Genomic DNA, 26,695 nt, shown 5'->3' on the forward strand with positions numbered 1-26,695 from the left:
TTACCTCTTGGCATTTATATTTTATATATCTTGTGATAAAACCGAACATGTCCTGTAAAACTGTACCCTCAAGTCCCTCTGCTCTTTCACAGCACCGAGCCGACTTCCATTTAGCACCAAAATATATCCCCTCACACTTACTGACATTGAAGTCTATCTACCACGTTTTAGCCCATTACCCCCCATTTACAGAGGCCTGAAAGCAGGCCACCTATAGTTCTCTTAGCCAGAGGGGAACGCATGGCATTAAGAAACCTAAACAAGGAGAAAATACATTATAAAATGAGGATAGGGTGTAAAGCAGATTAAAAATAACAGAGAATAAACTACCACTTAATAAGGATGTGTCTGGGTTTGGTGTCATGTGATCACTGGAAAAAGTCCAATGGAATAAGCTCATAAATGTTTCTCAATTCTTAGTTCACCAGGAGGTAAAGCGATAAACTAACCTGATTGGTCATTAAGAAGAATCAATGGGGTAAATTTTCATCTATTCCATCAAATCAATGAAATGAAAAATCGGATGGGTTCTACAATGGGCAGGCAATCGGCTCAGCCAGATTACTGTCCAGACAGTGAAGACAAGATTTTACCCCAATGTATCTTCAACGAAGAGGGTAAACAAGTCGAGGGAGTACACAATAAATGGGAGGATACTGAGAGGTGTAGAGGAACAAAGGGACCTTGGAGTGCATGTCCACAGATCCCTGAAGGTAGCAGGACAGGTAGATAAGGTGGTTAAAAAGACATATGGGATACTTTCCTTTATTAGCCGAGGCGTGGAATATTATAGCAGGGAGTTTATGTAAGAACTGTATAAAACATTGGTAAGACCACAGCTTGAGTACTGCATACAGTTCTGGTCATCGCATTACAGGAAAGATGTGAGTGCACTAGAGAGGGTACAGAGGAGATTTACGAGGATGTTGCCAGGGCTGGAGAATTTTAGCTATGAGAAAAGATTAGGGTTGTTTTCTTTGGAACAAAGGAGGCCAAGGGGTGATTTAATTGAAGTATATAAAATTATGACGGGACTAGATCAAGTGGATAGGGAGGACCTATTTCCCTTAGCAGAGGGGTCAGTGACCAGGGGGCATAGATTTAAAGTAATTGGTAGAAGGATTAGAGGGAAGCTGAGGAGAATTTTTTTCACCCAGAGGGGTCTGGAACTCACTGCCTGAAAGGGTGGTAGAGGCAGAAACCTTCAACTCATTAAAAAAGTATTTGGATGTGCACGTGAAGTGCCGTAATCTACGGACCAAGTGCTGGAAAGTGGGACTAAGCTAGATAGCTCTTTTTCTGTGCCGTAACTTTCTATGATTCTATGGAACTTCTACTAAGCACAGAATCTGATTATTGAGTTCAACTCATCTTATGGAACCGGGGAATATGCAACCAGGGAATATAACACTCATTAAGAATACCATGAAATGAGAAAAAGCCATTTCTTTCTATTTAGCTTGCTCTTGTATTTAGGATCATATTGTGGACTCGAACAGATCATTCTATGACCTTTATTGTTATTGTTGAGAATTATACTGAAACGTTTTCAATTTAATAAGTAAGGCCTCGGAAAGTTGATTTAGGAAAGATAGATAATTGGATACCCACTCTGCAGTGACACAATGGGTGGGATCAGTTGTGGGTCTTCATTGTGATCCTCAGGAAAGGGCATTATTGCACAAACCAGATAAGATTCGCAAAGACGTGGCAGTAGTGGTGACAATATAATATGTGATGTGAGTTGGTCAGAAATTAAATATAAGTAAAAACCATGACAAACCCTCAAACACCCTTGTGCATCCCCTTCATGCTCACGACATGTTTGCCTTACGCTTCCTACTGCACATATGTGATGCATGCCCTGTGGCTGCAGCACAGGTAGTGGCAGGTTGAGTGAGGCTGACTGTGAAAGAGATTCATGAGAGGGTGAGTATGACATACAGCCATGAGATTGTATGAGGATTGGGTTGAGTGGTAGTGGTGGGATGAATACTGGGGAGGTGAGTAAGTGCAGGTAAGATAAGGATGAGCTTTGAATGGGTATGAGGAGTGATGCAATAGAGTAGTGTTGGCAGTGCAGAAGGAGATGTGGACTGGGGGCAGTAATGTGGCAGACGGAGTGTAGGGGAATGAGTAAGTGTACTCACTTTGGCTGACCTACTTAGGTGATTGAAGCGCTTCCTGCACTGTATGCAGGTGCGTGATATGTTGGTGGTGCAGGTGACCTCCTCTGCCACCTTGAGCCAGGCCTTCTTGGTGGCAGAAGCAGGCCACTTCCTCCCGCCCGCCGGGGGGGAAGATCTCTGTCCTCCCCCTCCTCCTCACCCCATACAATAAGACCTGGAGTGAGGCATCATTAAACCTGGGAGCAGCCTTCCCCCTGGGCTGCTCCATGCTGTAATTTTTCCTATATTCTGCAGCAGTCAGTGGAGGACTGCCCCTTTAAATAGGGCTCCTCCAGCTGACAGCCTTTGCTGCTCATGCGTAGTCCGCCCACTGTGCAGCTTTCCAGCGCGAAACCCAGAAGCAAAGGTAAGTACTTTCAATCAAGCTGCAATCGCGTGCGGAGCAACCCGATTTCACCGGGCGCGTTACCCAGGTGCCCAGTCGACCCCCCACTGCCAATCCGCTGCCCTCCTAATATCGGGCCCTACCTCTCTCTCCTCCTTTAAGGTGCTCCTGAAAACCTACCTCTTCAACCAAGCACCTATCCTAATATCTCCTTAGATGACTCAGGGTCAGATTTTATTTGATAATGCTCCTGTAAAGCATTTTGGGGCGTTTTACTATGTTAAGGGCGCTATATAAATGCAAGTTGCTGTAATATGAAGCTGTGGTAAGCATTAACTTGAATCCCTTCTCCCTGAACACAGATAGGGTGAGCTCGACAGCTCCTTGATACAAAGCACATAATAGCATTTATAGATTTTATTTTTACCCACAGTAGAAGAGATAGATTACAGATATCAGCCTGTGCTCTAAATGAAATAATATTCAAAGTAAATCCTGAAATTAAATTATTTACAGCAACCTTTTCCAATTATGAGAAGTGATGGAACTGTTAATAAGTTGAAAACATTCAGTATACAAATGACTTGAAATGGTTACAGACACTGCGATATTTAGACAGATTCTTATAGCAGCTCAGTGGTGAGTGTTTCCAAGGTTCACTTCGAAGAATTGTGGGGCTAAGAGCTTTGTGCTACCATTGGTGATGCCAATACTTACACTTGACAGGGCTGCTGCTGCTGGCAGCCCTGACTTCAGCCATGGGGTTGCTCACGGTGAGTTGGAGATGATGCTACGAACAAAATGTGACTGGGCAAGTGCAACAGGAACAGTCTGACAGGAATGTGTGACAAGGGAAATGTTGCAGGAATGAAGTTTGTCATGTTGTAATTATAGCCTCCTGCCAATGGTGGCACTGCAGCACCTGCACACCTAACATCAACACTGTCACACTGGTAAATCTTATTGGGATTTATTTCATCCGGGAAGTGAGTTTGGATAAATTAAGCTACATCGAAGTTTAAGACTTTTACAGGAGGTGTGTGCAATAACAAGACTTTTAATATATTATTAATTAATCTACAGTGATGTTGCACATGGGGAATAAAGAATAGGTGTAACCTTCAGGGGAAGCAGAGTTCGGTGTTATGGGATAATTGGACCAGGGCATTCAGACATCATTCTTTCCTTATTTTAAAGTCATACACCCTTGTCCTTATTGATTTGATGCTATTTACTATATTAAAAATCTTACATCTAGGAACATAGGAACAGGAATAGGCCATTCAGCCCCTCGAGCCTGTTCCGCCATTCAATTAGATCATGGCTGATCTGTGTCTTAACTTCATCTACCCACCTTGGTTCCATAACACTTAATACCCTTGCCGTACAAAAATCTATCAATCTCAGTTTTGAAATTTTCAATTGACCGAGCCTCAACAGCTTTTTGGAGGTGATAGTTCCAGATTTCCACGACCCATTGTGTGAAGAAGTGCTTTCTTACATCAACCCTGAATCGTCTAGTTCTAATTTTAAGGTTATGCCCCGTTGTTCTGGACTCTCACCAGAGGCAATAATTTCTCTCTATCTACCCAAACAAATCCTTGAATCATCTTAAACATTCAATTAGATCAACCCTTAATCTTCTATATTTAAGGGAATACAAGCCTAGTCTGTGCAACCTGTCCTCATAATTTAACCCTTTTAGCCCTGGTATCATTCTGGTGAATCTGCGCTGCACCCCCTCCAAGACCAATATATCCTTCCTGAGGTGCGCTGCCCAGAACTGAATGCAGTACTCCAGATGGAGTCGATGCACACCTCTTGTCAATTTTTTCATGATAAAACCCTATGTCCATATTTATAATGGAAATGTTGTAAATACATCCTCCTGCTGATAGTGGCACTGCAGCACCTCCACTCCTGACATCAACATCGTTACAGTGGTAAAGCTTTTAGAGATTTATTTTGTCAGGGAAATGAGTTTAGATAAGTTTAAGACAGAAGATAAAATGGTTGACCTGAGATGTCAAAAAAGTAGGGGACTGTTTTGGGGGCAAAATTGATCTTGTGGTGCTATTATACACTAAATCACCTAATTTCTCGTATCATGGAGAAATGTTATTTTCCATAACTGTCTGTCTTACCAAAATTTATAAGAAACCAAGGGAATGAAGAGAAATAACAGCCTGGAGCAATCTAGGCAGGCCCTAATAAGATAAAGAAGATGTAAACCTTAGAGGCAGGGAGTGTAGCAGAGTTGGAACACTTGGAGGATGCTGTTATAATTCAGCAGTTCATTGTGAATGGAAGGTTGTGCCAGCCGGGAGAATCTGTAAATTACGACTCGAGTTTATGTATATCATTGATCAATTCCAATTGACACAGAGACCAGAAGGGGATAAAAGGACAAGCAGAATTTGCTACTCCAAAGAGCTTGTGATTGTCCAAAACCAATGCTCAAAGAGATACCCATTATGGAATTTGCTCAAATTTGCAAATAATATTTACACAATAAATGCAAATAATTCCATCCTGCATATTTCTGCTGAATTGCAAATAAATATTTTAGTTTTTTAGCCTGTAAAAATCTGGTCTATAATACTCCAGTAATCCAAAGATAGTGTGCGGTGTCATACGAAACTATACTTAATTCAATACGCAGATAGGACAATATGTAAGAGCAGATTATTGATAAGTACAGTTTCCAGGGTACAGGGAGCAAGATCCATTTACAGGAAGCAAACCATTGAGTGTGAAACACAGAATTTGTAACACTGTCCCATAATATCAATATCAGCGTTTAGTTACTGATGGTTTAACTGGGAAAATTAAATCTAAAAATGCCCACAATCTAAAAGCAGCAAGCTCGCTGATGCCAATTTTATTGAGTCATAGAGTCATTGAGTCAATGGCTTTTCCCACAGCCATAGAATCTTACAGCACAGAAGGAGGCCATTCGGTCCATCATGCCTGTGTCGACTCTTTGAAAGAGCTATCCAATTTCCTCATAGCCCTGCAAATTTTTTCTTTTCAAGTATATATCCAATTCCCTTTTGAGCTCTCTGCCATGCCCACTCCTCAATAATGGCATAGGACCAGACTCCATGAAAGGTTATTTGCACAACAAATCATTCAAAAAAATAAATCAGCTGCTACTAATCTTAGGGTAAGTACTTCCAATTTCCAGCACTTGGCACTTCAATAGTCTGGATGCTTGTTTGAAGTTGATTATAAATTCAGATTTTACACGAAACACACAAAGTGCATTGGAAAGATTAGTGAATCTTTTTTGCTGAACAGACTCAGCAAGTACAGAATACCGATTAGAATAATGATATTTTTGTGGAAAATTGTATCTAACCTTAGAAATGTCATAATCATGGGTTGGGATAATCAAATGTCCCAAAGGACTAATGTCCTTTAGGGAAGGAAACCTGCCGTCCTTACCCAGTCTGGCTCATATGTGATTCCAGACCCACAGCAATGTGGTAGATTCGTAACTGCCCTCTGAAATGGCCTCGCAAGCCACTCCGTTGTACAATCCCGCTACAAAACGTCATAATAAGAATAAAACCGGACTGACCACCTGGCATCGGATCACTAGGCACCGGTCACGGCAAAGGCAAAGGCAAAGGCAAAGGCAAACCAAGCCGAGTCGACCCTGCAAAGTCCTCCTCACTAACATCTGGGGACTTGTGACAAAATTGGGAGAGCTGTCCCTCACACTAGTCAAGCAACAACCTGACATAACCATACTCACAGAATCATACCTTTCAGCCAACGTCCCAGACTCCTCCATCACCATCCCTGGGTATGTCCTGTCCCACTGGCAGGACAGACCCACCAGAGGTGGTGGTACAGTGGTATACAGTCAGGAGGGAGTGGCCCTGGGAATCCTCAACATTAACTCCAGACCCCATGAAATCTCATGGCATCAGATCAAACATGGGCAAGGAAACCTCCTGCTGATGACCACCTACTGCCCTCCCATAGCTGATTAATCAGCCCTCCTCCATGTTGAGCATCATTTGGAAGAACTACTGAAGGTAGCAAGGGCACAGAATGTACTCTGGGTGGGGGACTTCAATGTCCATCACCAAGAGTGGCTCGGTAGCACCACGACTGACTGAGCTGGCCGAGAGAAGGACATAGCTGGCAGACTGGGCCTGCGGCAGGTGGTGAGAGAACCAACACGAGGGGAAAACCTAATTGACCTCGTCCTCACCAATCTACCTGTTGTAGATGCATCTGTCCATGACAGTATTGGTAGGAGTGACCACCACACAGTCATTGTGGAGACAAAGTCCCGTCTTCACACTGAGGACACCGTCCAACGTGTTGTGTGGCACTACCACCGTGCCAAATGGGATAGATTCAGTACAGATCTAGCAGCTCAAAACTGGGCATCCATGAGGTGCTGTGGGCCATCAGCAGCAGCAGAATTGTATTCCAGCACAATCTGTAACCTCACGGCCCGGCATATCCCTCACTCTACCATTACCAACAAGCCAGGGGATTAACCCTGGTTCAATAAGGAGTGTAGAAGAGCATGCCAGGAGCAGCACCAGGCATACCTAAAAATGATGTGCCAACCTGGTGAAGCTACAACATCCTGGCTGAACTGCTGAAGATTTGTGCTCCAGTACTAGCCACGCCTCTAGCGAAGCTGTTCCAGTGCAGCTACAACACTGGCATCTACCCGACAAAGTGGAAAATTGCCCAGGTATGTCCTGTCCACAAAAAGCAGGACAAATCCACATCTAGCCAATTACCGCCCCATCAGTCTACTCTCAATCATCAGCAAAGTGATGGAAAGTGTCGTCAACAGTGCTATCAAGCGGCACTTACTCACCAATAACCTGCTCACCGATGCTCAGTTTAGGTTCCACCAGGACCACTCGGCTCCGGACCTCATTACAGCCTTGGTCCAAACATGAACAAAAAAGCTGAATTCCAGAGGTGAGGTGAGAGTGACTACCCTTGACATCAAGGCAGCATTTGACCAAGTGTGGCATCAATGTGGGAATCAGAGGGAAAACTCTCCAGTGGCTGAAGTCATACCTAGTACAAAGGACGATGGTAGTGGTTGTTGGAAGCCAATCTTCCCAGCCCCAGGACACCGCTGCAGGAGTTCCTCAGGGCAGTGTCCTAGGTCCAACCATCTTCAGCTGCTTCATCAATGACCTTCCCTCCATCATAAGGTCAGAAGTCAGGATGTTTGCTGATGATTGCACAGTGTTCAGTTCCATTCGCAACCCCTCAGATAATGAAACAGTCCATGCCCTCATGCTGCAAGACCTGGCCAACATCCAAGCTTAGGCTGTTAAGTCGCAAGTAACATTCGCGCCAGACAAGTACCAGGCAATGACCATCTCCAACAAGAGAGAGTCTAACCATCTTCCCTTGACATTCAATGGCATTACCATTGCCAAATCCCCCACCATCAACATCCGGGGGGTCACCATTGACCAGAAACTTAACTGGACCAGCCACATAAGTACTGTGACTACAAGAGCAGGTCAGAGGCTGGGTATTCTGTGGCAAGTGACTCACCTCCTGACTCCCTAAAGCCTTTCCACTATCTACAAGGCACTAGTCAGGGGTGTGATGGAATACTCTCCACTTGCTTGGATGAGTTCAGCTCCAACAACACTCAAGAAGCTCAACCTCAACACTATCCAAGACAAAGCAGCCCACTTGATTGGCAACCCATCCACCACCTTAAACATTCACTCCCTCCACCAGCGGCACACTGTGGCTGCAATTTGTACCATCTACAGGAATGCACTGCAGCAACTTGCCAAGGCTTCTTCGACAGCACCTCCCAAACCCGCGACCTCTACCACCTAGAAGGACAAGGTCAGAAGGCGCATGGCGGAGGTTGATCTTCGACCTCAACTCCACTTTCCCCCCTGATCCCCATATCCCTTGATTCCCCTTGAGTCCAAAAATCTATTAATCTCAGCCTTGAATATATTCAATGACTCAGTGCCCACAGCCCGCTGGGATAGAGAGTAAAGTTTCCTCTATTCAGGAAAGAACGAGAAGAATACTTTCAGTGGGTACGTTCCCCTCCAAATCACACACCATCCCGACTTGGAAATATATCGCCGTTCCTTCATCGTCGCTGGGTCAAAATCCTGGAACTCCCTACCTAACAGCACTGTGGGAGAACCTTCACCACACGGACTGCAGCGGTTCAAGAAGGTGGCTCACCACCACCTTCTCAAGAGCAATTAGGGATGGGTAATAAATGCTGGTCTTGCCAGCGACGCCCACATCCCATGAATGAACAAAAAAAATGGCCCCCAAATTCTTTAGCATTTCCCTGAAGGAAATCTGTAATTTTTTTTGCCTGCATCTTTCAGCCAGCAAGAATGTATATTGATTTCTCTACAATTGTGTACAAATATTGTTATCCAAAAGGAATCGAATTTCTGTTACAGATGGGACGACAGATCCCAGAGATAAAGCCTCAGCACTGACCATATTTTACCAGCTTTTAAAATTCAGCTTTCTGTCAAAACGTCAAGTTATTTCCCTAAATTCTTTTTGTCTCTTAATGAGCGAGTGCGTGGACCTCTCCAAGGATATTCCGGACAACTCTCCTTTTGACCATTACTTGAATAAAATAGTAGTGGATCCCCCTCCCCCTCTTTCATCTTCTCTGGTATCACTTTATTGATCTTTTAATTTCTATCTATTATCGCACTGAAAGTTGTAAACTTTATGAAATGGATTGTCAAGAAGCATGGCCAGTACTGTACAAAACTCACAGGCATGTAACCAGCAAAAGACAGAGGCCCCAATATAGCATCTCATCTCTATCATTATTATAGCAACCATTAAAACAAGGCAAATATTTCGATTCAACTCTGGCAACTCAGACGCAAAATATAACACTATTCCCAACAACCATAACTACCCACTGAAAGTATTCTTCTCATTCTTTCCTGGATAGAGGATGCTTTACTCTCTATCCCAGAGGGCTGTGGACGCTGAGTCATTGAATATATATTCAAGGCTGAGATGAATAGATTTTTGGACTCTAGGGGAATCAAGGGACATGGGGATCGGGGGGGGAAAGTGGAGTTGAGGTTGAAAATCAACCATGATCTGATTGAATGGTGGAGCAGGCTCGAGGGGCCATATAGCCTACTCCTGCTCCTATTTCTTACATTCTTACTCTACGTCTGGATGTGCTGCACCTGCCTAGGATTGCTTGACGCTGGTACTGAGAGAGAAAAAGACCAGCTGTTCGAACGAGCCTATCCTGTCCTGTCATGGTGTGACTTTTACACATCTGCCCCACCCCATCCACACCATCTTGGGAGAGGCAGAAACCCAGTGAAAAAAAACCTTAGGTCAACTTAGGAAAAAAAAAAAATCTGTTAAATTCCTCCCTGATCCCCAATGGTGATCAAACAAGTTCTAGGAAACCATGGTGACTGGGAGACATATCTCCCAAAACCCACCCACCTTCTACATGCAGTTACATTGGCCACAGGCAGGAGGTTGCACAGCTGCCTTTTGAATATTTCGAGCAAATCCACACTCACTGCACGTGCTGGCAACTTATTCCAGGGGTTGATGACTGTCTGCAAGAGGAAGCACATACTACCAAATAACCTTGCTCTATGCTTACATAAATTATACTTATGTCCTCAAGTCCTCCCTAACCTATCTAACTTGAATATGCTATCCACAGGGACTGAAGTGGAAGAATCTATTCTCCAGCACAACCAATCCACATCTTGATGAGGACAAAAAAAACAAACTTTTTTTTAAAAGAAAAGTGGTTGTAAAGGACAGTATTAAGAGTTATAAAAGTGGAAACTGCTGAAAATGCACCGCAAATCAGTGAGTATCAGAAAGAAAAAAATAGTTTCATATTTTTGGGGATGGGTAGCCTTAAGAACTGGCGAGATCAGGCTGGAGAAGCCTCTTTACAGGACTAGCGCAAACCAAACAGCAAAGGGGTGCTATAGGTTATTCCCTGTATGCATCACTGAAAGGTCATAACATGCATTTAATGTGCATCATAGTGTCATGTTTTGGGGTTTTTTGAACTTTTTTTCCCACAGGAAGACTTAAAATGTTACACTTAAATGTTGTTAAATGTTTTAAAGCACAATATATTTACATAAGATTATAAAAAAAATCTCTAAGATGGTAGGTGGTTAAAATACATCAGTAGTAGTGAAAATGCTAGAGTCTATTATAAAGGATGTGATAACAGGACACTTAGAAAATATCAACGGGATTAGACAAAGTCAACATGGATTTATGAAAGGGAAATCATGTTTGACAAACCTACTGGAGTTTCTTTGAGGATGTAACTGGTAGAATAGATAAGGGAGAGCCAGTGGATGTGGTTTATTTGGATCTTCAGAAGGCCTTTGATAAAGTTCCACATAAGAGGTTAGTGTGCAAAATTAAAGCACATGGGATTGGTGGTAATATACTGGCATGGATTGAAAATTGGTTAACAGATAGGAAACAGAGAGTAGGAATAAATGGGTCTTTTTTGGGGTGGCAGGTGGTGACTAGTGGGCTACCACAGGGATCAGTGCTCAGGCCCCAGCTATTCACAATATATATCAATGATTTGGATGAGGGAACCAAATGTAATATCTCCAAGTTTGCTGACGACACAAAACTAGGTGGGATTGTGAGTTGTGAGGAGGATGCAAAGAGGCTTCAAGGTGATTTAGACAAGTTGAGTGAGTGGGCAAATACATGGCAGATGTGGTGTAGTGCGGATAAATGTGAAGTTATCCACTTCGGAAGGAAAAACAGAAAGGAAGAGTATTATTTAAATGGTGATAGATTGGGAAATGTTGATGTACAAAGGGACCTGGGTGTCCTTGTACACCAGTCACTGAAAGCAAACATGCAGGTGCAGCAAGCAGTTAGGAAGGCAAATGGTATGTTGGCCTTCATTGCAAGAGGATTTGAGTACAGGTGCAAGGATGTCTTACTGCAGTCATACAGAGCCTTGGTGAGACCACACCTGGAGTAGTGTGTGCAGTTTTGGTCTCCTTACCTAAGAAAGGATATACTTGCCATAGAGGGAGTGCAGCAAAGGTTCACCAGACTGATTCCTGGAATGGCAGGACTGTCATATGAGGAGGTATTGGGTCGACTCGGCCTGTATTCACTCGAGTTTAGAAGAATGAGAGGGGATCTCATTGAAACATATAAAAATCTGACAGGGCTAGACAGACTGGATGCAAGGAGGATGTTTCCCCTGGCGGGGGGGGGGGGGGCAGAAAGAGGGGTCACAGTCTCAGGATACGGGGTAGGACATTTAGGACTGAGATGAGGAGAATTTTCTTCACTCAGAGGGTGGTGAACCTGTGGAATTCTCTACCACAGAAGGCTGTAGAGGCCAAGTCACTGAATATATTTAAGAAGGAGCTAGATAGATTTCTAGACACAAAAGGCATCAAGGGGTATGGGGAGAGCGGGAATATGGTATTGAGGTAGAGGATCAGCAATGATCATACTGAATGGCGGAGCAGGCTCGAAGGGCCGAATGGCCTATTCCTGCTCTTATTTTCCATGTTTCTATGTTAATTTTATAGCAGAAGGCAGAGGCAAAAAATAAATAAATCCGAGTGACCTTTTCCTGTTCATATTCTTCTTTGGATAAGTTCCTTATTATTTGTTTCAGCCACTTCACGTGAGTTTCCTGCTGTCAGATGAAAATGTCCTACCAATTATTGTCTACCCCTGGGTTTGTATCTACAGAACAGGGCACAGCTGGTGAAACAGTTCAAAAAGGCTAACACAGAATGTCACTTTAGGATTAGTCATTGTGTTGTTTTCCCTTTACAAGTACAAAGGGTACTAGCTTTAATAAGCTGAGCGAATATAGGATTTCAAAACACTGACCTGAAGTTCCACTCCATATCCTGTGTAGACTGTAATAGTATAGATGCAATCCAAGTTGCTGTAGAACAGGTGACTAGGGTATTCTGGAGACTCGACGTAACCTTCAAAGTCTGTGAAATTTAAACTGCAAGGAACTGCAAAAGAAAATAGACAAAGGAATTAGCTGTTGCAAAACATAGTCTGGGTCTCCCTTGATCCCATTTCACTTTCTATTCTGCACAAAATTGACTCCTTGAAAGGGTTTGCTGTGCAGATCAATAAAGATCCTTTGTCCCCATTGACTATGGTAAAACTGCTGAAGTGTGACTCAGGCTGTGATGAATCAGTTTTCACATCACTTATTTGGGAAAGCTGGCTTACTTCCTTACACTCTTAAACATGAAAAAATCCCACAGGAGATTTCAAACTGTCCAAAGCATTATCAGATTGTACCAAATGTTTCCTCATTTTGGCCTTTATCTCTTACAATCTATAATGAACATCTTTCACAGTTAGTTCACCAAGTACCAATGTTCCAGTAAAATTGCAAAGGACATCCTAAGTAAGTGCCTAACTTTTTGACTTCTCAGTGATTGAAAGAGGCAGCAAAAACAACTGTGTTGCACTTTTCACAATGTCAAGATGGGAATTTACATCCCAACTCAGAGATTTCAACACAAAAGCAGGGCAGTCAGCCACCCCACCTGTACTAGTTCAACATCAGAGCTGTCTATTCTCATCCTGCTTCTGTGCTCTTACTCTGTATTTTGTAATATTTTCCTTCTTCAATAGTTTACCTAACTCCCTAAATAATAGATGGTTCAATTATAATAGTTACAATATGATTGCATCTTCATTTGAGAAACACGGTAAATTTTTGAATAACTCGTCTTATAAGCGCGTACTACAACCACAATTAGATTACATTTCCAAAATAACAGCTACGTTTTTTTTCTCTGGTGAATTTTGTGCTCGTCAAGATGAGAAAAGAACACTCTCATACTTCATGTACCCAGACAGCATCAAGCACTCTCAGGTCATATATGGTACATTATTTGCCGGATAAAGCTGCCTGCATTTTCTCTCAATAATTCACCTCAACTTTAGCCTCAGGAGAGCATTCCTACTAATTCAGTGAGACATTTTCTAATTTCTCAAATTAGGGTCAGTTTTGTGTCCATGCCCATCAGGAGCTGGGCTGAAATTACCTAACTCATTTCATATTTGGACATGTACAAGCAACAGAAGAGACTTTCACCTCATCAGTCAGATCTGGATTTGAATTCAGGACCCAGAGCTAAAAGACTAGTGCCCCACCGCACCACCCACTTACACTGTACTTAGCTTTTAAATTCTGATAGCAAACAGGTCTTATGTTGACAACTTTAAACTCTTTACCTGCATGCTTCAATTGTACTGCAAAAAAAGTATGACATTAAGCTGTATTGACAATGCACATAGAATGGATAAAAAAACAGCCCATAACAAATGGTCTGTTGTACAACATAAACTAGACAATAAAGTGTCAGGTAAATATATTCAGGATTGCAAAACTTTGAACTTTGTTCTTTTCAATAAATGATCTATTCCACATCAGAGTTTTAAAAGGTGAGTGCTAGTAATTTAGGGTTAAAAGTGTTCATACTTCTGGGTCCATCTTCATTTCTTTTTCTCTGGGTCTCACAGTGACTTGAGGATCTGAAAACCAATAATCTTAAATTCCTTCACTGTTTCTGGCTTTAGGTTCATCTTTCTTTTCTAAAACTAAAATGGTTTGCAGCATTAAAATGCTCGACACACTTCGCTAGGAACACGTTATTCACAGAAAATATAGTGAAGAACGGTTTTGAAAAATTACTCCTCAGAATTTTGACTAGTCACATTGGTTTCATAGCACTACAATACAGGGAAGATTTACACCATTCATTATTTGTCGCAAAATCATAAGCACATCCTTTACATGTTCGTTCCAAATAACAGAAGGAATCTTTCCCCAAGTGCATAATATTTGCTAATCTATGCTGCTAAAAACGCAGAGTGAATCTTAAAATTTACTTAATTGCAAGTTTGAGCAAATAATATTAATTTCATTTTCAATAGTCAGCATTGTATCTGTTACTCCAATAAGATGTGAACTATTGCCATAATTTTCTCAAGTTACTGCTTGTACAGATTTTAGTTTTGGAGACTTTCAGTTCTTAATGGAATAGTTACTGAATGTTGTTGCAAATTTTTTAAACCAAAGTTGAGGTACTTTAGCCATTCAAGAGAGTGTTTCTAATTTGATATGTGGAGAATATAATAGAATCATAGAAAGGTTACAGCACGGAAGGAGGCCATTCGGCCCATCAAGTCTGCGCCGGCTCTATGCATGAACAATGCAGCTAGTCCCACTGCCGTGCCTTATCCCCTTAGCCCTGCACATTTTTAAATTTCAAGTACTTATCCAGTTTCCCTTTTGAAGGCCATTATTGAATCTGCCTCCACCAATCCCTCAGGCAGTGCATTCCAGATCCTAACCACTCGCTGTGTAAAAAGGCTTTTCTTCATATCACCTTTGGTTCTTTTGCCAATCACCTTAAATCTATGCCTTCTGGTTCTTGACCCTTCCACCAGTGGGAAAAGTTTCTCTCTATCCACTTTATCTAGATCCTTCATGATTTTAAAAAACTCTATCAAATCTCCTCTCAACTTTCTCTGTTCCAAAGAGAACAATCCCAGCTTCTCCAGTCTATCCACGTAATTTAAGTCCCTCATCCCTGGAATCATTCGAGTAAATCTCCTCTGCACCCTCTCTAAGGCCTTCACATCCTTCCTAAATTGCGGTGCCCAGAACCAGACAATACTCCAGTTGTGGCTGAACCAGTGTTTTATAAAGGTTCATCATGACTTCCTTGCTTTTGTACTCTATGCCTCTATTTATAAAGTCCAGGACCCCGTATGCTTTTTTAACCAGTTTCTCAACCTGCCCTGCCACCTTCAACGATTTGTGTACATATACCTCAAGATCCCTCTGTTCCTCCACCCCTTTTACAATTGCGCCCTCTAGTTTATGTTGCCTCTCCTCGTTTTTCCTACCGAAATGCATCACCTCGCATTTTTCCACGTTAAACTTCATCTGCCACGTGTTCACCCATGCCATCAGAGTGTCTATATCCTTTTGAAGTCTATCGCTATCCTCCTCACTGTTCACTACCCTTCCAAGTTTTATGTCATCCACAAATTTTGAAATTGTGCCTTGTACTCCCAAGTCCAAGTCATTAATATACCTAGCACTGACCCCTGGGGAACACCACTGTACACCTCCCACCACTACTCTCTGTTTCCTGCCATTTAGCCAATTCTATATCCATGTTGCTATTGCCCACTTTATTCCATGGGCCGCAATCTTAATAGCAAGCCTACCATGTGGCACTTTATCAAACACTTCTTGAAAATCCATATACACCACATCAACTGCATTGCCCTCATCTACCCTCTCTGTTACCTCATCAAAAAACTCTATCACGTTGGTTAGACACGATTTGCCTTTAACAAATCCGTGCTGGCTTTCCCTAATCAATCCACACTTGTCCAAGTGACTGTTAATTCTGTCCCAGATTATCGTTTCCAAAAGTTTCTCCACCACCGAGGTTAAACTGACTGGCCTATAGTTGCTGGATTTATCTTTACATCCTTTTTTGAACAAGGACGTAACATTGCAATCCTCCAGTCCTCTGGCACCACCCCCGTATCTAACAGGGGTGATAACTGGAAAAGAGGTTACCAGCAGTAATCTGATTGAGAGCTCCAAATGACATAATTCACCACATGGAGAAGCTGGAGTGGTTACTAAGCTTGGCCCTTCTGAAGTTAGTTATGTCTCTATTGTCTACCAAGTCAAATAGAATGTTATGGTCATTATTTCCTAGTTGTTCATTTATTTCTACTCCCTGAATATATACATGGAGCACTCACTGGAACCAAGTTTAGAAGAGACCCCCTTCTCATGGGCTCCCCAATGCACTGTATTGACAAGCTCAGAGTCCTTCCCACTGGGCATTCCCAGTTGATACACCAGTACTGTCTTCTGTTTCCTACTCACCATATAGTCATAAATTGCTACGTTGTTCTTAATTTGTCCTGGCAATGTCGATCAAACCTCAAATATTTGTGCTGGACTTTTTTTTGATGAACATATCAAGCCAGAGAATTTCTGTGATGCTAGCTTAACCTTTCAGATAGACCCTACATTTAAGGCAACCCTCCCTTTTCTGTGTCCCCTATTCTTCTGGAATCCTCACTCGAATCCTCGCAAGTTACAGATCACATGGATTTACGCTTATCTCAGTGCAACAGTGGCTATGAGGAGAGGGAGAGCAACATACGAATCCTAATATTATCCTTTTCCCTTCTCTCACTCAAGTTCATTGAAGGTCAAAGGTTTCAAATTAGGCTCTGTTTTAATTATAAAGTGCAGAGTACATATTATGGCTGTTGTACATAAAAGCAGGGACTCTCTACTGGATCTAATTAAAGTACAAGATGAGCTGAGCACTTTAATTACCTTAAGGTCATCTAATACAGAACAAAACATGCATCTCTACACTAAAACCATTAGTAGATAGTTTGATGAGCATTTCCTTTAAAAATAGTATCTAGCAACTTCTTAATTGTACACTCAAGCCTGATTTAGAAATGTTAAAATCACCATTTTCCCATTCCGTCTCCCTGTAATGAAAGAAGTTCAGACTTTTATCCTCTTATGGGGGTTTTGGGCTCGCATTACTTTAATTATCTAATACAGGGAAGTGAAGTATTCAGCTCATCATGTATTTGAATTATATTTCAACCAGTATAGAGTCTCTGCTTTTATACATTACACTAACCCTGTATTACAGCTTCAATGCGCTGTATTATTCTATGAAATGTGTGTGGCAAAGGGGTGAATGTCACACATGAATGGCATCCTTCTTATTTCACCGTTACAAAGGGTTTGGAAGAACTTGGTAAGTTGCAGAAGTCACAATTTGAAAAAGCTGAAAGGCAGGTCACTGGAACACCACAGACCATATTAAACATTCAGGGGAAATTCTTATTTAAACAAAAAAAAAAGATTCCTTCAAAGGAAATAGCTGGTGGTATTTAATTATAAATTCTAACAATCGTAAAGAAAATGTGGAACTTAGGGACTGAGTATGGCCTTAAAATAAGGGATTTTGATGTTAGATATTGTGCCCCCTTTTATAGGCATGTGATAAGACTGTTCTGGGGCTTTGTGAATGCAATAAAAGCAACTCATCTACTGGCCTCCCTTGGACAATGGAGATGTGTTTTTTTTAAAAAGAAAACTTAAATTTTACTGAAATAGAAGTTTTTAATTCAATTTTCAATTAAAAACACAATTTCTTTTACCTCCAGCAGAAACCATCTTTAAGAAGCTTTCTTGAGCACACCAAATCCTAGGACTCCCCCCGTGGTCAGGTTTTATAGGCAAACAGAACACTGAGGGCAGTGTCTCAACCCAGTCAAGAGATTGTGTGTGGGACTCTTTTTTTAAGAAGATATATTGTGAGTGACTACACTTCAAAAGCACTTAATTGGCTGTGAGGCGCTTTGGGGTGTCCTGAGGTCATGAAGGACACGATATAAATGCAAGTCTTGCTTTCTTTTCTTTCTTTAAACTGCCACTGTGCACGGTCTCACTTTTTGGCCTCCAAATTGCCTGTCAAAAAAATTGGGCACCCTGCAAATTGGTCACGCAAGGCTGGATGCACAAATCGCTTTTGTACCACCATTGGGGCCTTGCAAAATCAAGGCTATAAAATGTATTGGATGCACAAATGCAAGACTGGCATCTTTGCAAGTAACCCTGAAGGAAAATTGCAACATTAAAACATTTTTTAAAATTATATTTGAAGAAGAAAGGATCAGGGAAGACTTCCTCGTCTTGTAAAAATGGGCTATTATTTAGCTCATGTGCCTAGCAATTCCATTGTGGAACTGCGCTTCCCTAAATAATATGTCTGCTATTTGGGTTGGATTTGGATTCCTGCTATTTAAGTGCTGAAAATGCTGAGAAGGCAATGCATTTTCATAATGTATTCATGACATATTGCCATTGCTTGAGAACTTGTGTGAAAAATTGATTAAATCTTAAACTACATCAGTGGTGAGTTGAAAGCTGCCCACATTTGTTGAGGGTTAATCCTACTTTATTATCAAGATCTCTTAACAAACCGGTCAAATTTGCAGAATATTCCAACTGTTTAATATGCAAGCCATAGGGATGTGCATGTTGAATTTGTCAGAGTTGAACCACTCCAAATTTGGTTTGTTCAGTGGATTTGAACTACAAAACAGCTTTCGTCCCAAAGCACAGTTCAAGCCAACTGAATTGTGAATACAGTAATACTGGTCCAACTTGGCAAATTTGAATTCCTGCTATGGAAGTTCTGAAAATGCAAATGAGGACAGGTCACACATTGCAACAATGTACAAATGGCATCATGTGTTTAATGTACTGCCTGCATGTGATCAACATATCTTTTTGCTACATTTCTATTAGAGAAAGATTTAGCAAAAACTCCCACCATTTCAAAAATCAAAAAGTATCAGAATTGCTTGCAATTGTATTTTTCCATTTATAAAATTTCCTCCGGATCTGTTGTAGAGATTGATTGCTATGATTAGCCAACAACACTCGAGAGGCTCGACACCATCCAGAACAAAGCAGCCCGCTTGATTGGCACCCCATCCACCACCCAAACATTCATTCCCTTCACCCCCGGCGCACTGTGGCTGCAGTGTGTACACCATCCACATGATGCACTGCAGCAACTCATCAAGGCTTCTTTGACAGCATCTCCCAAACCCGCGACCTCTACCACCTAGAAGGACAAGGGCAGCAGGCACATGGCAACAACACCACCTGCACGTTCCCCTCCAAGTCACACACCATCCCGACTTGGAAATATATCACCGTTCCTTCATCGTCGCTGGGTCAAAATCCTGGAACTCCCTCCCTAACAGCACTGTGGGAGAACCTTCACCACACGGACTGCAACGGTTCAAGGAGGCGGCTCACCACCACCTTCTCAAGGGCAATTAGGGATGGGCAATAAATGCCGGCCTCGCCTGCGATGCCCACATCCCATGAATGAATAAAATAAAACTCAATTATCATTGTGTTATGTTACAGAAGGCAAACTAGATGGACCTTGATCTTTTCTCGTCTAGCAATTCCTAGGTTCCTAAATTCAGAGTGATTATGATGTCCAAACTTGGTTTGTTACTTATCCTCAGTCTATCATGGCTTAAACACTTTGGTGCCAAATGACACCAACTTGAACTGAGATCCTATTGAGGGATTTGATGGCCAACTAATATTCAGCGCTGTTGTACCACCTACATTTGTAGCAGACTGTACTATTACTGTAATACTAACAATTATTATTTCTGCATTTTACCTTGTATTTTTGCAGCAATGTACGTGGTTCAAGCAACTTCCCGAGCAAATAGGACAGGTTGGAGTCCTCCTGATGGTTAGATTCAGACCACTGGCAGAAAAGCTAAGTAGGCCCCCTACCTGCCCTTGACTTGGGCTGGCGCATGGAGATCAAGGTGGGAGGAAAAAATACCCTAACTGTACAACCCGAACTCTCCCCTCCCAAGAAAGATAATCTTGTACCTGGTGTCTGCACGGTTGTAATTATAGTTGTTGTAATGATGGTCGTCGTCGTAGTTTCCTCATCAGCCTCATTAGCAGCCGATGTGACAGTTGGGTCTAAAGCAGGATTATCATTTTGTTCGGTGCTAGGTCCTTGCATTTGATGCATTCCTGCTCCGGTTGTTATGGTAATAGCTGTTGGGGTGTCACTAGTTACCATAGTCACTGCCCCTTGGTCACTGAAGTACCGAAAGGTATTGGATTTGCTCTGAGGGGCCCCTGTTGTAATTGAGTGGCTGGCGGGTTCAGTTTGAATGAATGCAGTATTACTATTCTGAAACGCAGTCCCTGGTGTCTCAGATGTAGCTGTGCTCACAACAGCCGTTGTTAGAGAGTCTGAGGTGGCAGCCATTCGCACCATTGGAGGAGTTTTCCCTCCATGTGTTACACCAGTATTGTCTGCCAAGGGAGCAGCATCTGTTACTAAAGAAGCCGTAGTTCCCAACGTTGTCATTGGAGAGGTTGAGGCCATTGTAGTTGTCGTGGTGATGTCAGAAAAAACAGGAGTATCATCAGTGGCTATCTGATTAACCAAAGGATCTTGAGGTTTCTGTGATCCAGAAGCAGGCAAGGTAGGGCCAATTCTCATTCCTATCTTACCAGTAAAAAAGGGTTCCTGTCCAAGGAAATCCTTCTTCAGCAAGGTCTCATGAATGATTTCTTCAAGCAATGGGTGATGGTTGTTGATGTTGATATTGGGTGGTGTACTAACAAAGTGAAATTCACCTTCTGGATCAGTGGTAGTTGTAGCAGTGGTACGTCCAATTTCTGTCTCTGCATTGCTTGTGCCTTTCCCACTTACAGCATTCAGATCTTTGGACAGGGGGTCTTTAAAAACAAAAAAGGTAAGAAAATCAGTCACTCCAGGATTACAGGAAGGAATACAAGTTTACCTTCAAAACAACAGGGACTGCATTTCAAACATAATTCACTGGCTGTGAAGCACCTGAGTATGTTAAAGCAAGTTCCAATTTCTTTTTATTATCCCATAGTGTATCAAAGCCTGTTCCTTCTCCTTCCTACACTGAAAAATAGTCAAGTACCAACACAAATATCTCTAAACCTCAATCCCCCTTCTAACAGGTATTGATCCAACTCCTTTTTGAAGGCATCTACTTCACTCCATCAACTACTGTCTCTGTAAGTTTGTTCCATAGGTCCATTATGCTGTGAGGAAAAAGTTTTTCTGATCTTAATGCTTTGGGGATTTCAAAATCACTGGCAAATCACTCTAAACACTGTCATTATCGGGACAGAAAGTAAGCATTTGTAACCTATGATTAATACTCAAATTCCAGATTCAGTATCTCTTTATAAATGTAAATTGAAACTATAAAAGCATTTTTTTGAAATTCAAGGACCACGTAACACAGTTGATTAGAGTGTTCTCCTTTCACATCAAGGACCTAAGCTCCAAATTGGGATGAAAGTCTTTTCAGATAGTTGTTATGGATCTTAAGTGAATTGAGCTCCCAGTGGACATGAAGATTAATGTCATAAGCAATCATACTGAATGCTGCACTCATAATTCCTGATTGCATGGACCAAGGATCATAGCAAGCACATGGCAATGCATCAACATTGTGAATTAATAGATTTAGGGTAAGCTTGGCTCTCCTGACAATTAAATGTGTGTTTAAAAAAACATGTACAATTTTGCTATACATGACACAAAGAACTCTTCTTCCTTAGTCAATTTCTATGGTATTTCCAAATATTGCAATGGTTTGTTTTGTTGTAATTGTTTTGTTTAAAGTACTAGTTCTAAGTATTAAAATGCCACTATTAATATCACCATTTTGTCTCATTTAAACAGTATAATGTCAAAATATCTGACAAAAATTAAGCAATTCTGTCTTCTTTTAGCTTTGTAGAGATTCTTCTAGTTTAGTTATTGATTATAAGGGGCCCAAAAACCTGGACCCACTGGCCAAATGGTGTTCGTAATAAAGCCATGTTCTTGGGCAGGGAGTGAGGATAAGAAATAGTATCGTATGATATAAGAATTTATTCTCATAATATTTGCTGGTTAATGCCCCTGTGTGTGCTAGCTATTGTGACAAGCTGCATGACACTGCAGCCTTAATGCATATTTAAACCCAAGGTTGTTCTTACCTGTAAAATGCCAATGATGCACTCAGTTAAGTGATAAAACATGGGAATTGTACAGTGAACAAAGAAATAAATTGCGGTTTCAAAACCATAGTTGAAAACCAGTGTTTCAGAGAGCTGACCATGTTTAATAATTCTGATTGACTTAAATGTATTTCATCAATAAAGTCAGATACTGTTCCATAAATATGGCATTTCAAAACACTTTTTTGTTGGGAGTTTTTTAAAAATACAGTCTACTTTTAACTAGAAGTTGTTTAATTTCAATTGGTGGACAATTTTAATTTTTCGAAAACAAAAGAACAACTTTGCATTAACAAGGTAGACTGTACTTCCTCACATCCTCCTTGGTGTGAGGGTGGAATTACATGAGTGATGAAAAGCAAATGGAGATAAAAATGCAATCGACAGAAGACACACTTTGAATGGAGTCATTTAGATTCAGTTTTATCTCCTGTTCTAGCCCATTCCACACCCCCCCCCTCCACCCCTTGAGTTTCAGCCACATGATCCTTCATCGAGTAACCAGCAAGGTTACTCACTGAAACGAGCGCACTGAAAATCTCGTAACCTCAACCACTTGAGCCACCAGGTGAAAACACCCATTTTAAAAATGACGACAATGTCATCACTGCTAAGCGTTGTCATTTTCCTTGGCTAGGAACAGTTCCTGGGCAGCAATATCGATCAGCTGCTTGGCTTAACTGCAGGATAAAACCCAGATTTCATGCTGTGATGCCAGGTGTTATTGGCACAGGTACAGAATAGGTTTACCTTCATCTGGCAACTGTGCCAGCTTCCCAATTTAGAACATGTATGATTGATGTGCTATCAATCACTTTAAAACTGTGGTCACTCGACAGTACTTAATTGATTGTTCCAGGAATCCTCACTCCTTTTTTGCCTCAAAGGTTATGCTTGTTGCACAAAGATGTTAAAAGGGTAAAATATTGCACTTAAAAAGTCCAATTTCACAGTTTCATGATTGAAATGTAAGATGCCTATTTCTAATGCCTATGATGCTTTCTAGAAAATAATTACCACCCCCCGAACATGCTATTACTTAATCCTACAGCAACTTCAGTAAGTGTTCGTATTGTGTCAACAGAGGCAGAGTTTTTAGTCATTAAAACATGTACTCTCAGCACCATCTCTGCTCAGCTGTGTTACAAAATGCCAGCATTTATACTTCACCACCTGTTACTCTGTCTTTCTGTTTACTGCAGTGCTGCTCCCAAATGTTTCTATCAAGGATACATGTATTCGTTAAGGTGAGGGGTGGTGGTCCTGGAGAGTGGAATATTTTTGCCACTTTGCAACGAATATTCTCGGATCGCGTTAGCTGTACATCTGAGTTCCCGTTCGCGTGTCTCCTCAGCTTTAGAAGAGCACCCTTTCTGCCCGTGTCTCCCTTTCAAGCTATATAATCCTACAGGCAGCAAGCAGCTAATTTAAAGCAGAAAGATATGCTCTGTACTATGCTCATTAGCAAGCTCCCCACCATCAGCACCATTGAATATGTATCTCCTCACTCTCACAGAATCTGCGCCCCCATTTCACACTTTCAGCAACTGCCAGAAGATAGCAAGTGCAGGAAGTGAAAATATTTTATAAATGCCGGCGAGATTAGTTCCCACAGGAGGGGGGAGAGGCACCATCATTCCTGGAAACACGCGGCAGTTGGGGGCCAGAGTTATGCCTGAAGTGGCCCTTGTGTCCCAGGCAAATGAGGTGACTTCTCATTAACCTTGCAAACTCTGGTGGGGTCAGTGCTGGAGGGCGCAGTCAGGCGTGATCCCAGCAGTTACGCCAGAATCGTGACCCGAGCAAATTTGGGGCCATGGAGTTTAAATCTACCCGAGCAGGAGCTGGAGCAGAGGAAAAATCACATCAGTGACAAGGCCTTCATTCAGATTGTCTTGCAGAAGCATACTATCATTATGGGATGGACAAACATCGCTCACCCCATTAAGCAGTAAGGCAGGCATGGGAATAGATTTGTGAGAAGGTTAATAGAGTGTCATGAGTGGAACAGACACAAGAAGAACTCAGGAAAAAAAAGAGGTTCCATCTCAAAAAAACTACAAAGGTAAGCAATGAATATTAATGTTATTGGCATAAACAGGCCACATCATGAGTTTAGACAATCTATAACATGTCAGCAGCAGTCTGTTCAGCTTTTCAGTTGAGGCACAAGGGAATAGTCAATTCTTCCTGTAAAAACCGAAAGGAATTAAACAATGTAGATTACAGTAAAGTAGGCCTGCTTCTTATAGAAATGCTGAGAAATATAAAGCTGATCAAAGAGACATGATTGCTGACTGGACCATCTTAGATTGTACTGGAAAGGCAACAAGCATGGTAATGCCAATCTACCTTCACTTTGCATGATGCTAGATGCATATACTGTTGGTACATTTTGCCCTATTTATTAAAAGGAACAGTTTTCTCCAGTTTGGATAACTATGAGATGGTCGTGGTGGACATCATAGACCAAGAGACCTTAGAGGGATGGGGGAAAGTGAAGCAGGGGTACCAAGCCAAAGTTTGCATTATAATGCTCAATTGGTGCAACATTGCTAATAAGTGGAACATTAATCAGGGTGTACACAGCAACGTCACTGGGTACAGCATGTCCAACCTGTGCAGCTGCTATGCGAATTATTTATTTTCACAAAAGCCTGGCCAAACTTGTACGGTACCTTGATATGCCAAGATCGGCTGGAATAAATGTAATGCACATGATCAAAGTGGAGAATACTTTTTCAAAAGCATCGAGAACTGCTTCCTAGGTTAATATATGTCTAATCCAACAAGGAAAGATGCATTTCTTGATTTAGTTAGGAAAATGATGTAGGGCAAACAACTGCTGTTTGAGCAGGAAGAGAATTGGGAAGTAGTAACCAAAATACAGGCCCTGATTTTAACTCTCTGTAATCTTCTATGGTTCTATTGCGAGATAAGAGCTGTTGTCTGTGGAGTAAAACTAGCCCATTTCCTAGTTAAAAGTGTTTTAATATCACTCTCTTGGACTTCCATTCCATGAATCCATTTCAGAGGCATCATTTTTTTCAGTGGTGTTTGAATATGAACTTGCCAGGCCAAACAAAACTACTTCAAAAGATCTATTTTTCCAAATAGGAATTTCATTTTCATTAATCTAACAATTCAAATAATGCAAATAAAAGGAAAAAACAGTTACTGGACAAAAACTTTGAAGCAAGACCACCTAGCACTGGTTATGTGTCACTAGTCCAACACCCTGAACACTCACCACCCCCCAATGACCCACTTATACACCAACATTTTCTGTTTTTCCAAGCGTTCTCATTCAGTATGACATCTCCTTAACAATAGACTTGGATGCGTTTTTCTATTATAGATCTCGATCGAGCAGATCTATAATTTCCAAGATCATTTTGACCTTATCTTTTAGTGGAGCACTAACTATTTTCTAATTTTCTTACAACCCCTGTGTTAAATGAGCTGTGCACAATTCAGTCAACTCCTCCTAATTCTACCTTCATTTCCTTAAGTACTTTTGGATGCATTCTAGCTGGTCCTGTTGCCTTATAAATATTCATGACCTCCAATTTTTTTTAATGACTGCTTCATTTCATTATTTATATTTACTTTCTCATTTACTTGTATTTATTTTCTCATTTTCTCCATCAACTTGGATGTATCTCCTGCCCTCAATCTGCTGGGAAGAATGTACTATCATTTTATACAATCAAAACTGTTGTAGAAAAGAATCCTTTAAAATTCCCATTTTTGTGTCTCTCTCATCATCTCACTATCCTGAGGCCCTATTCGTTCTTGACTACTTGGTCTACTGCGAACAAAACCCAAAATCTATTTGATTATTTCTAACATGCCTTGCAATGTGTTTCACCAATTTTCGTCCTTCGTCCTGGGATTTTTTTTTAAAAGCAATTTTTAAAACTAGCCCCAGGTAAACACAAAACTGCATTATTTACCTATTTCTTTTATATATTTCTTTACCCTACATTGCTAATCTCTCAATCCAATGGCTTGTCTTATGCTTACCTTGTTGAAATACCTTTGCTTAAAGCATTCTTGCTGTGACCTCCTTTTCCATCTTTACTGCAAGACTAACTTGCAGTTATGCAGAACCTTTGACATAACAAAATGTTCTAAGCTGTTTTACAAGGGGATTGGAGGACACAGAGAAGGAGAAATTACAATAAATGACTGAAGCTGCAGTCCAAGAGGTACATTTGAGGAGGCCTTTCAAGGGAAAGTGGGGGAGTTTAGAAATCCTGGCTGAAACCTCTGATCAGAGTGGAAAGAGGCACACAGCAGGTGAGAGTTCAAAAAGCAGACGGTGCATGCTCACCGTAGGGCTGGGACAGATGCATGGCTGCAACATCACTTAACTACTGCTTCCCCACATCTTTCAAGACCTTAAATCTACTTGTTATTTTGACTCCTTTAAAACTCAGCCCTCGTTTCTTTTTTGTT

General features: G+C 41.5%; 1 protein-coding gene across 1 annotated transcript in view; it reads right to left on the bottom strand.

The window, feature by feature from the left end:
* Positions 1-21,624, bottom strand: part of sez6b (seizure related 6 homolog b) — a 329,451-nt gene extending 307,827 nt beyond the window's left edge. The window contains exons 1-3 of the mRNA XM_067967882.1: positions 21,609-21,624; positions 20,060-20,926; positions 12,412-12,545 (exon numbers count right to left, since the gene is read on the bottom strand). Coding sequence (XP_067823983.1) covers positions 12,412-12,545; positions 20,060-20,926; positions 21,609-21,624 — 1,017 coding nt within the window. The remainder of the gene's footprint in view (positions 1-12,411; positions 12,546-20,059; positions 20,927-21,608) is intronic.
* Positions 21,625-26,695: the final 5,071 nt, after the last annotated feature.

Source organism: Heptranchias perlo, chromosome 28, assembly GCF_035084215.1.
Source record: "Heptranchias perlo isolate sHepPer1 chromosome 28, sHepPer1.hap1, whole genome shotgun sequence".
Taxonomy (NCBI): Eukaryota; Metazoa; Chordata; class Chondrichthyes; order Hexanchiformes; family Hexanchidae; genus Heptranchias; species Heptranchias perlo.